This window comes from Malania oleifera, chromosome 3 (assembly GCF_029873635.1).
Source record: "Malania oleifera isolate guangnan ecotype guangnan chromosome 3, ASM2987363v1, whole genome shotgun sequence".
In the NCBI taxonomy this organism is placed as follows: Eukaryota; Viridiplantae; Streptophyta; class Magnoliopsida; order Santalales; family Ximeniaceae; genus Malania; species Malania oleifera.
The window spans coordinates 89,054,288-89,070,600 of NC_080419.1; the positions used below are offsets into that span (position 1 = coordinate 89,054,288).

At 36.9% G+C, this 16,313-nt stretch overlaps 1 protein-coding gene across 1 annotated transcript; it reads right to left on the reverse strand.

Annotated features, from left to right (window-relative positions):
* Positions 1-8,516: 8,516 nt before the first annotated feature.
* On the reverse strand, positions 8,517-12,946 carry LOC131151786 (protein FAR1-RELATED SEQUENCE 6-like). The gene is made up of 3 exons (XM_058103203.1): positions 12,503-12,946; positions 8,891-11,153; positions 8,517-8,807 (listed from the first exon to the last, which is right to left on the reverse strand). Exons 1-2 carry the CDS (start codon positions 12,681-12,683, stop codon positions 8,914-8,916), a joined length of 2,421 nt encoding a protein of 806 aa, XP_057959186.1. The 5' UTR covers positions 12,684-12,946; the 3' UTR covers positions 8,517-8,807; positions 8,891-8,913.
* Positions 12,947-16,313: the final 3,367 nt, after the last annotated feature.

A 16,313-nucleotide genomic window follows, 5' to 3' on the forward strand; every position in this document is an offset into this window, starting at 1 on the left:
AAAATTTTAAAAGAAAATGTAAAATTAGTTGCAATTTAGGAATTTCAAATAACATCTCCAAAGGAGGGGATCTTATTAGATAACCCCCCCCCCCCCTCAGAACTGATATAGGTGAGGTCTGAAACACCTCTTTACCTTTTATTTCATCATCGGACGCACACATGCACACGAACACAAAATATGATATATATATATATATATATATATATATATATATATACACACACACACACACACACACACAAAAGTATTAAACAGGTAAAATAATCATACAAATGTATCAAATTCAAGTAAAAAGAATTGTTAAAACATTCCCTATTTTTTAGAATTTTTTGAAGAATTTTTTTATAGAATTTTCCAAAAATTTTCTACAATTTTCTGGGATTTTTAAAAAATTTTCTCCATTTTATTTATTTTTTATATTTTATTTATTTTTCACTTTTTTTGGGTTCCCCGAGTCAAAAATGACTTGAAGAATTTCTATTTACATATTTCTAATTTTCCTGATTTTTCTATTTTTATTTATTTTTTACTATTTTTCCCAATTTTTTGAATTAAAAACAAGTTAATAAAATTTAAAACAAATGAACCAGTCTAGGGATGGGGCTACGTAAATGGATCATAGGTTTGGAATTTGACTTGAATTGAACTATGTTAGTTTAGGCTGGGCCAAGCTTAGTGTAATTGGGACATGGGTCAATTGAATCTAAACTTAGATTGAGTTAGGGTCAAGCTCAATTGGATCTGAGGAGGTATATGTTTAATTAGGTAATGAGTAAGTTAGGATAAACAAGTCTAGGTTATGGGTTAAAGGGTCAGTTGACTTAGACTTGGGTCAATTTAGCCCAAGTCTCAAGGATGAGTCTGTGTTTATAGATCCGGGTCTTTAGATCTAGGTTTTGGGTATAGGCATGCGGGTTTTTGGGTCAAATTTCGAGTTTTATTGTTTAAAATCCTCTTGGCTCACCTTTTCCTTCTCCCCTTTTCCCCCTTGGCAAAACTCTGCCCTATCTTTTTTTAATCTCTTAACCACATCCTTAGTTTTTCTTTTCTCAAAATTTCCACCCCACTCCTCTTTGCGAAGCTCCTATTTATAGGTTAAGTAATGAATTTAACTCTGATTAATCAATCAACTTTAAAGTAGTCAATCAAATTTAAAATAAATTGATTTTTTTTATTTACTAACTTGATTGATCAATCATTTTTTTTATAAAAAAAAAAATTGATTGATTTTTATAGTTTTTGATTTATTTACTAACTTGATTGATCAAACAAATTTAAAACAAATTAATTGATTTTTTTTTATTTACTAACCAATTTCTCTTGTGATGTGTGTGCAAGTGTAAGCACGGAGGTATGCATGTATTCTTCCTTTGATTGCATTGATTTTTATATTTTCTCTATATCCTTTTGTTCATTTATTCTTTGGGTTCATGGTTAGCAATTGAGTTTAGTGATAGGCTGAGCTACTTCAGAATAGCAATGAATCTTATCTTATACCTCATCAAAGTCATACATCAAGACCTCGAAACAACGGCAAAGAATGTGAATTACTGGTAATCGATTCTATTAATCACAACAAGGAATCGTAGCTCTCGCGACGACGACGGCGGGACCCTTAGCCCTCACGACGACAACGACTTGGTGTTGTTCAGGGATTCATAGAGGAGACTCAGACGGCGGTCTGTGCTGTTCCAAGATTTAAAAAGGAGATTCAAAGCTCTCGCGACGACAGTCTCGTGAGGACGGCGAGTTCGGGAACGTGAGGGAGCCGTTTGGGGATTTGCAGAGATTCAGACGGCGGTCTATGCAGTTCCGAGACTTGCAGAGGAGATTCAGAGCTCTCGCGATGGCAGTCTAGATTCAAAACTAGGAGGAAGTTCGACACCCACGGTGACTTTGAGCTCTGCCTCTCTCCCGCTCGCATCCCATATCCACATCCCTAGTCCTCTTGTTTGTGCATGATTTGCCAAAGAGCAGAGTCACTAGCCACAACCACAAACAGTCGCCCATCTCGCCGCCTGCCGGATCTCCAGGACATTGAATTCGGCAAGACATTTTTCTACAAGTACTCGAAACATCCTTAATTAGGCATGTCTCTCTTCAACCATTTTTGCTAAAGTGAGACGCCTATGGTCTAGGGTTTCGATGGCAGCACTTGCCGGCCCTCTAGTGGATCCTCCACCAATGGGGCCTCTTGGTGGTTCAAGACCTTTTTCGTATGCCCATGTAGTATCACGTTCTCATGCTGTTAACCCGTTGTCTTCCTCTTTCAAATTAGCCATGAGCTATCTTGTTGATGTAGATGGAGATATTTGTTTCATATTCTTTGAGGCTAAGATGAACAAAGTGGCGGAAGATTTCCGATTTGCGTTGGTTTTGAAATTTTTACGCTCTAGACCATCCATTGACGTTATCCATTTGAATATCATAAAGTCGTAGAGCCTTTCGGAGATCCCTTCTATTAGTTTCATGGATGATTTTCACGTACAGGTTCAGATAAGAATGAACGAGATTTTCTTCATGGATGGTCTCGTGAAGGAAGGATTTTAGCAAGGTTTCCGTTTCGTATTTTTCGATGGACAAAAGATTTCAATCTAAAGCAGGAACCATCCTTGGCCCCTGCATGGTTATTTCTCCCTGATCTTCCAATGCACATGTACATGCCTTATTGTTTACAAATTCTAGCCACAAGGTTTAGTCGATACCTGGGAACTAACAATGCTACGCTTAACCGAACTAGGGCTACGAGTGTGAGAATGTGCGTGGAGGTGGATTTATTGACAAATCAGGTGGATGCTTTCCTGATTGTTGTTTCTGCAAATCATAAAATTTGATAGGAAGTGAGGTACGAAAAGCAAAGATTTTATTGTGAGACATGTCATAGACAAGGGCATTCAAAGGTGCTATGCCGAGTGGGTGAAAGGAAATAGAAAATTGAGGATAGAAGTGATGATACGAAAAATGCTAGACAAGAAAATCGACAAGAAGTTTGGCATGTAAAGCAATTGGATAAAGGGAAGGAAGTTCAGAGAGAATTGATAGATCCATACATTGTTGAAGAACCTTTAGAGGTGGCTCATGTTTAAGAGGGTGCAGCGACATCACAAATTTTTCCAGTGGTTGAGACAGTTCCTTAAAGTGTGATGGAAGAAGGGGAGTTTGTTCCTGAAGATCCGAGGCCTAAAGAGGAGATTTTGCAGATCAACACAAAACAGTATGAGATTGAGCAGAGGGAGGAGATTGTTGAACTAGTCTTGGGTGCTCCCGAAACTCATATTTTGATAGTGGAAGATGTTATAGTAGTGCGTGATCAGTTGATGACATCCAGTAATATGGTTTTAGAAATCTTGGAACAAGAGTGTACAATCATGCCCAGGTATGTCCCATATAATTGTGAATTGGATAGGAAGGTGGAGACAAATACTTTAGAGAAACTCCCATTGGAAAAAGGCTATTGTTCGAATGATGATTTACATGTTCTGCTTGTTAAGTTGAAGAATATTAATGGGCAAAGTAGGAAGAAGTCTCAACAAGTTATTACCCGTCCAAAGAAACTTGATTTATAATTAATACAATTCTAGTGTAGAACGTGCGGGGATTAGGCACGTCTAAAAGTCATTTACAAAAGTTAATAAGGAAATTTTTTCCTTCTATTTTTGTTCTTTCAAAGCCTTTTTATGATGAAAGTCTGATGTCGCAATGGGTTGACTTTCTAAATTTTCTGAATTTTTGTGCAAATGCATCAGTGGGGGGCAAACTTTGGATGTTTTGGGAAAATGAAGTGCACTTTGAGTTATAACATATGTCTGATCAAGTTATTTCGGGTATTTTTAGTTCTGTGGATCAGAATTTCTTGATTTCATTTGTTTATGCTAAATGTTGTCAAACAAATCGTCGGGAATTATGGAATGATTTGGAGTTTGTAAAGAGGGATGATTTCCCTTGATTAGTGGCAGGAGATTTTAATATCATCTTTTCATATTCAAAACGTATTGGTGGTCATACGAGGCCATTATCGGCTTTGAAGGAATTTAATACTTGCTTGGACAACTGTGATCTTATGGATTTGGTTGGTACTGGCAGCAACATGTCTTGATGTAATGGTCACAGTGGAAAATCTCGGAGTTGGGCAAAATTGGATAAGGTCCTCTATAATTCGAATTTTCCCCAATCTTTGCCAAATATTTATTTTGAGTATGGAAAGAGGAGGACTTCAAATCATAACCCATTGATTATTCGATTTCATAGAAATTTGCATTGGTATGGTCCTTCTCCCTTCAGGTATCAGAATATGTGGAGCACTCATCAGTCTTTTAAGTCTTGCGTGGAGGAAGCTTGGAGAGAGAAATCACATGACACGAGTTTAGTTAAACTTGCTGCTAAATTGAAGCATACAAAAGTTACAATCTGAAACGGGAACAAACAGGTTTTTGGACATATGCATCAGAACATTAAAAAACTAGAGGAAAGTATCTAGGTTCTAGAGGCTCAACTTTAGGAAGGGTATTCGCCAAAAATGGAGGAAGATTTCTTCCTTACTAAACTCGAGTTGGAAGCATGGGAAAAGGGGGAGGAGATCGTATTTCTCAGCTAGCCAAAAAGAAGTGGTTGGAGGCGGGGGGATAACAATACAAAATTCTTTCATGCATTTATGAACCAAAAGACGAAGAAGACTATGATTCATTCATTGAAACTTCTGAATGGAGAAGTGTTGGATTCTATGGAGGCTGTTAATGAGGGTGCAGTAAGGTATTTTCAAACTTTCTTAATAGGTGTAGGCCCTAGTCAAACAGCTAACCTTGTTGATATAATATCTCTTATGGTTTCTAAAGAAGAGACTATTGCTCTTTGTCATGCACCGTCTAAGGTGGAGGCAATGGATGCTATTCTTTCTATCCCGAAAAAGTAGCCCAGGTCCGGATGACTTTGGTTCGACTTTTTTCCATGATTGTTAGGATATTGTAAAAGAAGAGGTGATTGATGCAACTAGAGATTTTTTTGCTGGGTCTCCTCTTCCTAGATTTTATTTTACATCTTACATTGTTTTAATCCCAAAAATTCAAAATCCCAGAGTTTTGACAAGTTTAGGCCTATTAATCTTTGTAGTGTTATTTACAAAAATTTTTCAAAAATTATTGTTGCAAGGATGATAGGTTTGTTGTCTGCATTGATTTCTCCGGAGCAGGGAGCTTTCATTCCTGGTAGAAATATATTTGAAAATATTTCATTGGCACAAGAAATGGTTCATTCTCTGCATAAGAAGTCTAATGGTGGAAATGTAATGATCTAAGTAGACATGGCTAAGGCATATGATAGGGTCGATTGAGATTTTTTTAACTTGGTTCTAAAAAGCTTGGGATTCTCATAGAGATTCTGTGGTTTAGTGGCGGAATGTATTTCCTCTCCTTGGTTCTCCATTATGATGAATGACACTTATAAAGGTTTCTTTAAACCTTCTCAAGGACTTTGCCAAGGAGACCCTCTATCTCCCATCTATTTATTATTTTACAGGAAGTTCTTTCTCGACTTCTAAAGAAAAATTTTATGGAGAATAAGATAGGGGCTTGCTATCATCCTCGTGGGACGCCTTTGGTATCTCACCTTCTATATGCGGATGACATTTTTATTTTTGCCAATGGTAAGAGAAGTTTCATTCGAATGCTTATCAAGACTCTTAAGAAATATGAGGATTGGTTTGGTCAAATATTAAATAAAGACAAGTCAAGTATTTTTTTTGTCAAAGAGTATTACTTATGCTCGGAAGAGTTTCTTGTTAAGGATGATTGGCTTTGCGGAAGGAGGGTTCCCTGCTACATACTTGGGTGTTCCTTTGGTATCTGGTCATCTTAAGACCCGTATTTTAGAACCTCTAGTTGCTAAATTGAGGAAAAAGATAGCTGGTTGAAAATTTAAGCTTTTATCTCAAGGGAGCCACTTTATTTTAATTAAACATGTATTATCATCAATGACAATTCATCAATTGGCGGTAATGGACATTCCTAATATTGTCTTCACAAAGATAAATTTTATGTTATCGAATTTTTTTTGGAGTGGAGTAAATGATAAAAGTAAAAGGAAATAGTGTTCCTGGCCTAATATATGTAAGTCTGTTTGTGAGGGTAGTTTGGGTATTAGGAATTTTGAGGAAGTAAAAAAATCATTGCATATGAAATTTGTGTGGAGATTGTTAACTATGAATAATATGTTGACTCAATTCTTTAAAGCCAAGTATATGTATAATAAACACCACTTGAGAGAAATAAAGTCAGATAAAGGAACTAGATTTTGGAGATCGATTGTTCGTGTGATACCTGAAGTATTAGAGCATGTTTGTGTTCAAATTAAAGAAAGGTCAGCCTCTTTCTGGTTTGATCGATGGTTAGCCTCCAGTCCCCTTTGTACTAAGGTTCAGGAAATCAAAAACCATAAGCTACGAATACGAGATTGTTGGGATAGAGATGGGTGGAATGTTGGATTATTAGTGGATTTGTTAGGTGAAGATCAGGCTGAGAAAGTAATGAACTTTACTATTTCTTGCAAGGAAGGTCAAGATATAGTAATCTAGGAACCTTCAATAGATGGGAAATTTACCACGACAAGTGCTTGGAAAATTATAAGGGAGCGTAAAGAGGAATTCTTAGTTGCAAAATGGATATGGCATCCTATGTTGCCAAAACGGGTGTCAATTTGTATGTAGAAGTCTTGGTTCGCTTTTCTTCCAATTGATACTCGCATTAAAGAAGTAGGTGTTCAGATGGTCTCTTGATGTGATTGTTGTTCAAATGCCAAAATTGAATATCTAGACCATGTGTTTTGCACGGGATCTTTTACTCAAGAGTATGGAAACAAGCAACAGTGGCATTGGGTGTTAGTTGTATGACAACGAATACATGGAAATTCAGAGTTAATGTCTGGTTTAGTTGTGCAAGACGGGCCTCACAATTAGGCATTTTGGTAGGCCTCATACCTAATCTCATCATTTGGAGACTTTGGACTCATCGATGTAGAGCCAGGATGGAATCAATTCATGATTCGGTGAGAACTGTTTGACTTGATATTAAATATTGGCTGAAATCTATTTCGAAAAAGTTAACTAAATGTGCACCTACTTCTTGCACGGATATTGCAATCTTTCATGCTTTGGATATTCAAGTAAAAAATGTAAGGGTTTGTCTTCCTCGTGTAGTCAGATGGTGTAAACTTAGGATATGTTGGGTTAAGTTGAATGTGGATAGAAGTTGTAAAGGTAACCTAGGTAATTGTGGTAGTGGAGGCGTGATAAGAGATGAAAGAGATTTATTTAAAGCAACTTTTTCTTCATTACTGGGTTATGGAACCAATAATATAGTTGAATTGAAAGCGATTATTATAGAGATTAATTTGTGCAAAGATATCGAATTTGATCAAGTGGAGATTGCCTATGACTCTACTTTGTTGGTTTAGTAGATAAACTCTGGGAAGTGTTCGGCTTGAAACTTATGGGAATTGTGGGAAGAGCTTGTGTTAGCATTGAGAGACATACTGTACAAAGTGGAACATGTTTACAGGAAAACGAATAAAAGTGTAGATTTCTTTGTCAAGTAAGGTGAATCTAGTATATCTCGATCATATAGTTACCAAGATGATCTTCCACAACAAGTCAGGGGAATGATTCGATTGAATTTGTTAGGATTTCCTTCCTTGCGCTCGTGATGTTTTGTACTACTTTTCGGAGTTTTGTTTGTTAGAGTCTTGGGGTTTGATTTTGTTGTCCTCAAGTCTCAAGGTTGAAACCATGGTATTCCTCCGCCATAAATGAGGGATTTTCTAATAAAGATAGAAGGTGCCACTCTCTTTTTCTAAAAAAAAAAAAAAATGTAAGCATGGAGGAGTTGGTCCACATGAATTTTTTATTTTATTTTTTCTTTTTTTCATGTATTGTTTTTTAAAATTTTTTCTTGTACTAATGAATTTTATAAAAAATATTTTTTTACTAAATAAGGTCCTAGACAAAATGGGGTGTGTACACTCCCAAACTAGCATATCAGAACATCTATATTATAATATTATGGTTTGGGGAGGACTTTCACTTGTTATCCTTGACAGAAACAAGAACTTTCTTTTGACTGACAGTAACTATGCTTTAATAAATATTACTTTTTATTTATTTGGTTGGCATCATATTTGTACTAAATTGAATGGAATATCAATTTTAAAGCCCTGTAATATTATATTTTAAACCTAATCCCCTCCCCCCCCCCCCCAAAAAAAAAAAACAAATTAATGAAATAAAACCTTACTTGCAAAAAATGCCAATCTTATGAGACAAAATTCAGTTGGAGGAGAGGAAATTGGTTTTTGGTCTGATTATGAGCAGTAATGAGGCATTCTTTCTAACAATTAGTAGTGTTGGGTTTTGTCCAATCCACAACCAAACACAACCTTAATTGAATTCAAGATCCAACTTGACCCACTACACTACACTCACTCAAAAGAACTTCAAAATATAGCTAATAAATCAACCACACCAAAAGTACATCCCCAACTAAAAATACTTAATAATAACAATGTAATATGATACTTATTAAATTCTTGGGTACTAATGAGGTCCATCTTGAAACCAAGAATTCTGCTCAGAAAAGACTTGGCATATGAACCAGCTTGTTGCATCAACATAAGACAATATTCCACTCTAAATAAAATAGAAACGTTTAAACTTGTAGTTATAAATTAAAAAAATAAAAAATATACCTACAAACTGACGCCTTGTATGGGGAGAACTCAACAAGAGCAGAGGAAGTTGGTGCTTGATCATGTCGTCATCCCTGATGAAGCATTTTTCCAATAATTAGTAAGATAATGAACATATATACACAAAGAATGTAATAATATTTAATTTGTCACATACCTTGCACAATTTGTCTTTTTTTTCTAACACTCTTTTCTTGCCTTTTTTACAGATTGCTCAAATTTGTAAACCTTTCTGGTAGTAGGGGGTCGCCCATCTCTTCTAACCATCACTGGGCCATGCACAATAGTTTCTTCAACAGGAAATGCATCTTGCAACCCTGTGCTTTTAGTTCCACTAGTATCGAAGTATTTTATACGCAACGTCTCCATCAATCCATCCAAAGTTGCATGAACAATAGATGTGGCTTGTTGATCCTCTGATGCATGATCCCCTATAAGTTCAAACTTCTTCAACATTCCATCAAATCGAATCATGGCATCACTTCCACACCAACCATCGTAGTCAACTTTAATCTTTGTGTGATGCCTTTTTAGGTCCTTTCTCCAACGAGGAAGGATATATTTCATGGGAACAATTTCTATTCCCTTTCTTACCAAAACCGTGAGAACATGTCTACAAAGGATACCTTTAAATTCAAACAAATGGCAAGCACAACAAACATCAACATTCCTTTCATTATATATGACAGGAAACTTACATTGTTTTTTCACCCCATCAATAAACACCCACTCCAATACTGAAATTTCCCAAACACCTTCGGTGAGTAAAGTTGGTGGATGCTCTACACAGTAAAGCATTGCCACTAACTCCTCTTGAAATTGTTTGAACATTGTGGAAGTGTACACTCCTTGGAATTTCTTTTCAATTGGAAATTGAGTCACACAAGGAATAATAGAAGAGAAGTCTTTAAAATCAGCTTGAGTTTCCTTCTCAATTTTAATCCTTAGTGCACTATCATATTGTTGCACAAATTGCTTTAAAGATGTTTTGGAGTTCACATACCCATCAAAAAAAGCGTTCATACTTTCATTGCGTTGTGTCGAAGACATACCAGCCCAAAAGGTCTCCCTCACAAAAGCTGGCACCCAACAGGAACGCTCCTCGTACAAACTACTCAACCATGCATTATCTTGTAGATTAAATTTCTGTATGAAGCAACCCCAACTAGATTCAAATGCCTCCTTTGTCAAAGTATCATAAACCACATTTTGCATATCATATTTGAGTGCCTCATACTCTGAATAACCCCTCAATTTTTCAGGTATTTTCTTCATTATGTGCCATATGCACCAACGGTGTCTACTCGTAGGAAATACCAATTCAATTGCCTTTTTCATGGCTTTATCTTGATCGGTAATGATAGCATTGGGCATGCATCCATCCATGCATGACAAAAAAGCATTAAATAACCACACAAATGTTGGGATGTCCTCATTTGATATTAGCCCACATCCTAAAAGTATTGATTGATTGTGGTGGTTTACTCCAGTAAAGGATGCAAGTGGAATGTCATATTTATTTGTCAAGTAAGCCGTGTCCAATGTGACCACATCACAAAATGAAGCATAAGCTGCCCTACTCCTACTATCAGCCCAAAACACATTCTTGATTCGATCATTCTCATCTATATCCAAACAGTAAAAAAATCCCTTATTTTTTGCCTGCGCCTTTTGAAAATATTGAACAAGTGCCTGCCCATCTCCAACCCCAAGGCATGAATGCCTTGCTTTCTCCATAAAATTGCAACAATCTTTCTCTGTAAATGGGATATTCTCATAGCCACTATATTCAGGTACCATGGAATTGAAATTACCAATCATGCTAATCCCAGCCTGGTCATTTATTTTTAACTTCCTCTGAGTAGCTTTGTTTATTTCCCGATTGCGCGAGAAGAGATGTGGTTCACTATGGCACAACCCATGATTGTGCTCAAACACAATCGAGTTCACTTTACATGTTCCATCCAACCTTGAAACAACACAATTGACCCTTGCTTTACACCCAGTTTTAGTCATAGGGTTGGGCTTAAGGGGATTTAGTTTAACAGATTTCATCTTCCCTGCTCGAGAGCATGATATGGTTATCCACATATATTTGCCATCAGCTGAGTAAGACTTTGAGAGCTTAGTTACTCCAAAACCTTCTTGCTTACCGTATTGTTTATAATATTGATAAAGATCATTAAGTGAGTTGAGAAGCATGCCGACTTTAGGTGGAGCAACTTTCTCGTTAGCACTCAAAAGATTTTGTGTCCCTTGCTCATCACCAATTTCTTCTTCACCCAAATCCTCCTCTATTTCATTGGCACCACACTCCTCTTCACTCAAATCCACATCTATTTCATCATCACCACCATCTTCTTTACTCAAATCATTCTCCAAGTCAAAATTACTTTTGCTAGGTGATGTGCTTTCCATCCCTACAAAGGCATGTAATGAACGAGCATAATCCCCTTAATTCATTAAGTTCAAAAGTACAAATAAATCATAAATCCATGTGAGGAGACAAAATCAATGCACAAACACATTGTTCATACACAACAACAACAACCAAAACAAAAACCCTTACATTAGAGAAATTATTTTTTCAAGGTGAAATGACCATTAATATATTTTTTTTTCAGGGCTTATCCTTCAAGACTTCAAGCCTTCAACTATGATTCTCATATATGTTTGATAAAATCTTAAGATACTCCTTCACTATGTGTAAAGGTGTGCGAGAAGGTGAAACTCATTATTATGATGGTCACAGCAGGCAAATCAAATTGTATTATCATATTAGGGAAAAATTACTCTCTAATAGTAGTAGATATACTAGCATGGCCCTTGCAAATGCTAAGGAAAGCTTCACATCTACTCATCATAAAAAACTCCAACACTAACTATATGTTGGTCATGCTCCCAAATTTTTTTTTTCCTTTAAATTGCAGAATTTTCTTTTCTCAGTTGTAATTTAATTCAGAAATTTTTTCCTCGTAAATTTTTTTAACTAAAATGACTTAGGTTTGAAGAGTACTTCTGAAGAGTTTTAGTTTCTCCATTACTTTCTTAATAAAAATTTTTTTGTTATCTAAAAAACCCCCACTTCAAAGTTCAAATCCTTATCTTATAGTTTTTATTTTTTAAAAAAGAAAAAGGAAAATTGGTATGAACTTACAAGAATTTCATAACATTTTTTTAAACCTTGGGCATACTTTGCAGAACATTTTTTAAGATAACAAAAGAAATTTTATTAAGACCCTCGTTATTATAGTTTTTTAAAACTACCAAGGAATTTTTTTGGTGAAATTTTAAAAAAAAAAATTAGGAAACGTAGCCAATAACAAGGAAAATGACAAGGAAACAAATGTTAGATACCAGGATCATTTCACAGTATTTGCTCAACCAACCCTAACCCTAGTCATCACAAAAAAAAACCATAATACCAACAAACACCCATCTTCATAGTTTAAAAAAATTGCAAGCTACGAGGAGAATTGTACTGAAATTAAAAAATTACCACTGAAATTTTTTTGAAATTGGGGAAAAAAAATAATCTAGGCAACATAAACAATAAGAAGGAAAATACAAGGAAACAAATGTTAGGTAGCAGGATCAATTCACAATTCACCATACTTGCTCAACATATCCTAACACTAATAAAAAAAAAATAGTTAAAATTAGTTGAAATAAAAAATAAAAAATAAAAAACAAATTAATACAAACAAATTAGTTGAAATTTTTCGAAATTTAAAAAATAAAAATGTAGGGAGCATAGCCAAAAACCTACCGATGAGAAGATGATCGGAGCGGAGGCTGGGCAGAGATGAATCAGAGAGAGTGAACAGGTTTGCAGCAGCTGGCTTCAACGCAGCTGACACGCACAAATAGATAGAGAGAGAGAGAGGGAGAGAGAGAGAGCGCTTGGGTGTACAGTAAAGCAAGGTCTTTCCTTGCTGAACTTTACTCATTTAAAAAAAAAAAAAAAAAATTGCTTTGTTGAAAAGTCAGCATGTGACGCAAAGGTGGGGCCACTAGCCTGTGATGCTTTGCCCGTGAATGTGTGTTCTCGTTTCAAGGCTCTGCTTTCCAGTGATGCGAAACAACACGGCCATCACAGGCCACGTAGCACGAGTTGATTGAAGTAAACAAATGAATCTCATGCTGTTCCATTGTCCCTGCCACGTAGGCCCGTGATATTACGAGCCTGCATTGTTCAGCCTTTTTCGTTAATTTTCAAATTTCAAGTAATGGTGCTCATCACGGCTTGTGATGGTCAGGGGCCGTGAGCACTTCCCCTTTTTTCCTCATCTTCAGAGTGTTCTGGGATCGGAATATCACATTCAAGCGAATCAAGCCTTTGTTTTTAACCAAAAAGTGGTGATGAGATTTGAGACTTGAGCCTTGAGCCTGCAAGCTCCTATGCAGCTTCTCCCTGTCGATCAATGTCTTTGCTTGCAAACTGTTTGATAGAATTACTCAAAGAGGATTATCCATTTGAAGCCATGGTGTTCTGTGCTTGGGGAATTCTCATCTGCCATTACAGAGGAATAGGAAAATGCTTAGCATCAGGAACCCATGACCACCTCTCTTCACCTCTCTCTCTGTTCGTCACATGAGTCGGTAGTGCTCAGGGGCCTGTGATGAACAGCATTAATTCAGAGGATTGGAATTTTCTTTTCCTTTTTCTTTTTGGCTGTGTTTGTGTGGCTTTGATTCAAATATTAACTGTCCGAGAAGGGAATGCTGGAATACCAGAACTCTGCTTTTCGATAAGCTCTTCAGGCATTGTCAAGGGAATGAAGTGGCTACCATGATGTTCAGAGCTGGCCACAGATCCTAGCCAACTGTTTTATTTTAAAGGGTAAGATTCTAACGGTTAAAAAATATGTTTATTTTTATTTATTTATTGTGGCTTTTATCACAATCGTTGGATCGTTTCTAAATCCAACGGTTGTGCGGTGACATATATATATATATATATATATATATATATATATATATGTTTGTAAGTCATGGGAAAAAATAGGGATTGCTTGTCATTTTGTACAAGGAGAGCTGGAGAGGGGTTCTCTCTATGAAGAACTTTTCTTCAACGGGTTCAGTGGTGAAGGGGTGTACAAGAGATCTAGGACCGGGGAGAGACTGATCAAATCTTGTACTGTCATCATTTCATAATGGAATTTTCACTAGGTGCACGCTTCGTGGACGTTGGCAACCTTGCCAAACCACGTAAAATCTCTCGTCTCCATTTTTTTGTGAATGTTCTTTGTATGATTTATTTTGTTGATCAGAAGATTAAAATCGTTGTACATCAACAAGTGGTATCAGAACACGGTTTCGATTGGGTGCAGATCTAATAGATCAGATTAGATCGAAAGAAAATTTTTTGGATCTGAAGTTTTTTCGTGGGAGTGCTCAAGATCAGAGCAGTTCGTTCAGATCGGATTGAGGTACGCGAAAATTCAGATCAGGTGCTAGAAAATTATTCTAGAATTTTTCAATTGAAGGTGTAAAAAAAAATTCAGAAGGAAAAAAATTTTCACGCATGAAGAACATGATGAACAGTGCCAGAATTGGATGACAAGCCTAGATTCAGAATCAAGTTGGTGTGCAGGTCGAGGCATAGATCCTCCCCGTGGAGCGTTGACATCACATTGACGTCGCGCTGACGCAGGCGCCGTTGCTGACGTCATCCTGATAGGTGTTGACGTCACTGCTAACGTCAGAGGAGAGAAGGACAAAAAAAAAATTTAATGGTGAGTACTTCGATGGCCAAGTTCGAGGTGGAGTCCTTTAATGGGAAAAATAATTTCAGTCTGTGGCAAAGCACTATGAAGGATGTGTTGGTCCAACAGGGACTGATTAAGGCATTGTATGGGAAAGAAAAAAAGCCAAAGATCATGTCAGATGATCAATGGGAGGAGCTGGAAATGAAAGCGGTAAGTACCATTCGCTTAAGTTTAGCTTTAGAAATTAAATACAGTGTGTTGAATGAAACATCACTAGCTGAGCTTTGGAAAAAAATTAGAGAATGTTTATATGTCAAAGTCCCTAGTTAATAGATTGTATTTGAAGAAACAATAGTATCAGTCGAGGATGACTGAGGGCACAGAAGTCAAAGACCACCTCAATTATTTCAATAAGATAATCACGCAGTTGCTGAGTATTGAGGTAAAAATTGAGGAGGAAGATAAAGCTCTGATTCTATTATATTTGCTTCCTAGTTCACTTGATACTTTGAAAACCACACTACTGCTAGGTAAGGAGACTCTTACAGTTGATGAGGTGACTACTATCATTCTGAAGAGTGAGAATTTTTACAAATCAGATCATCCAGGACATGGAGAAGGGTTGGTGGCTAAGGGTGAGTCTAGCCAATAGCGGGGCAAGAGTTCTAGCAGGGGTAGTTGGAATTGAGGGAAATCTCAATCCAAGTCCAGGGGTAAGAGTGGGAACTGGAGGAGTGGTTGTTTTTATTGTGGGAACGAAGGTCATATGAAGAAGGACTGTCTAAGGAGGAAAAGAACAGGAAGAAGACTGAGCAGACTACTGTAGTGGAGAGCAGTTCATCATTTTTTTATGGAGATTTTGGCTGTTACTATAGGTTCCAGTTACTTAGCCGATACCTAGACTTTGGATTCGGCGTGCTCATATCATATATGTCCATACAGGGACTAGTTTGACTCCTATGAACCAATCTCTGGAGGGACAGTGTTGATGGGTAATGATGCTTCAAGTGATATTTTTGGTATTGGAACGGTCAAAATCAAGATGTTTGATGGTGTGGTTAGAACTATCAGGGATATGAGGCATGTTCCACATCTAAAAAAGAATTTGATTTCCTTGGGCTCTTTGGACAGTAATGATTTCTCTTTTTCAATTAGGGATGGTGTGCTGAAAGTGGCTAGAGGTTCACTGGTAGTAATGAAGGGTCATCTAAGGAACAATTTGGACACTCTGGTGGGTAGCACAGTGACAGGTGGAGCTGTAGCTAGTACCTCTTCAGATACAGATACAGATACAAATACAAATGATACTACTCTGTGGCATATGAGGCTGGATCACATGAGTGAGCGTGGTTTGCAGGAGTTGCATAGGTAGAACTTACTGGGAGGTAATTCTTGTTGTAAGCTTAAGTTTTGTAAATACTGTTTGTTTGGTAAACAGCGCAGGGTGAGTTTCAGAACAGGAAAGCATACGAGCAAGGAGATGCTGGAGTACATTCATTATAGGGTCCAGTATAGGTACAGTCTCACAGTGGTGCTATTTATTTTATCTCATTTATTGATGACTTTTCCATAAAAGTTTGGGTGTATTTTCTAAAGCACAGGAGTGAGGTATTCAGTAAGTTCAGGGAATGGAAAGCTCAAGTAGAGAAGCAAACTGGGAAACGGGTGAAGTTTTTGAGATCTGACAATGGACTAGAGTACAAAAATAGCCAGTTCATTGACTTCTGTAAGGAAGAGGGGATCACTTGGCACTATACAGTTCCACATGGGCCACAGCAGAATGGGGCGGCTAAAAGGATGAACAAAACATTACTAGAGAGGGCAAGGTGTATGAGGATTCAGACTAATCTACCTAAGTCAGTCTAGACA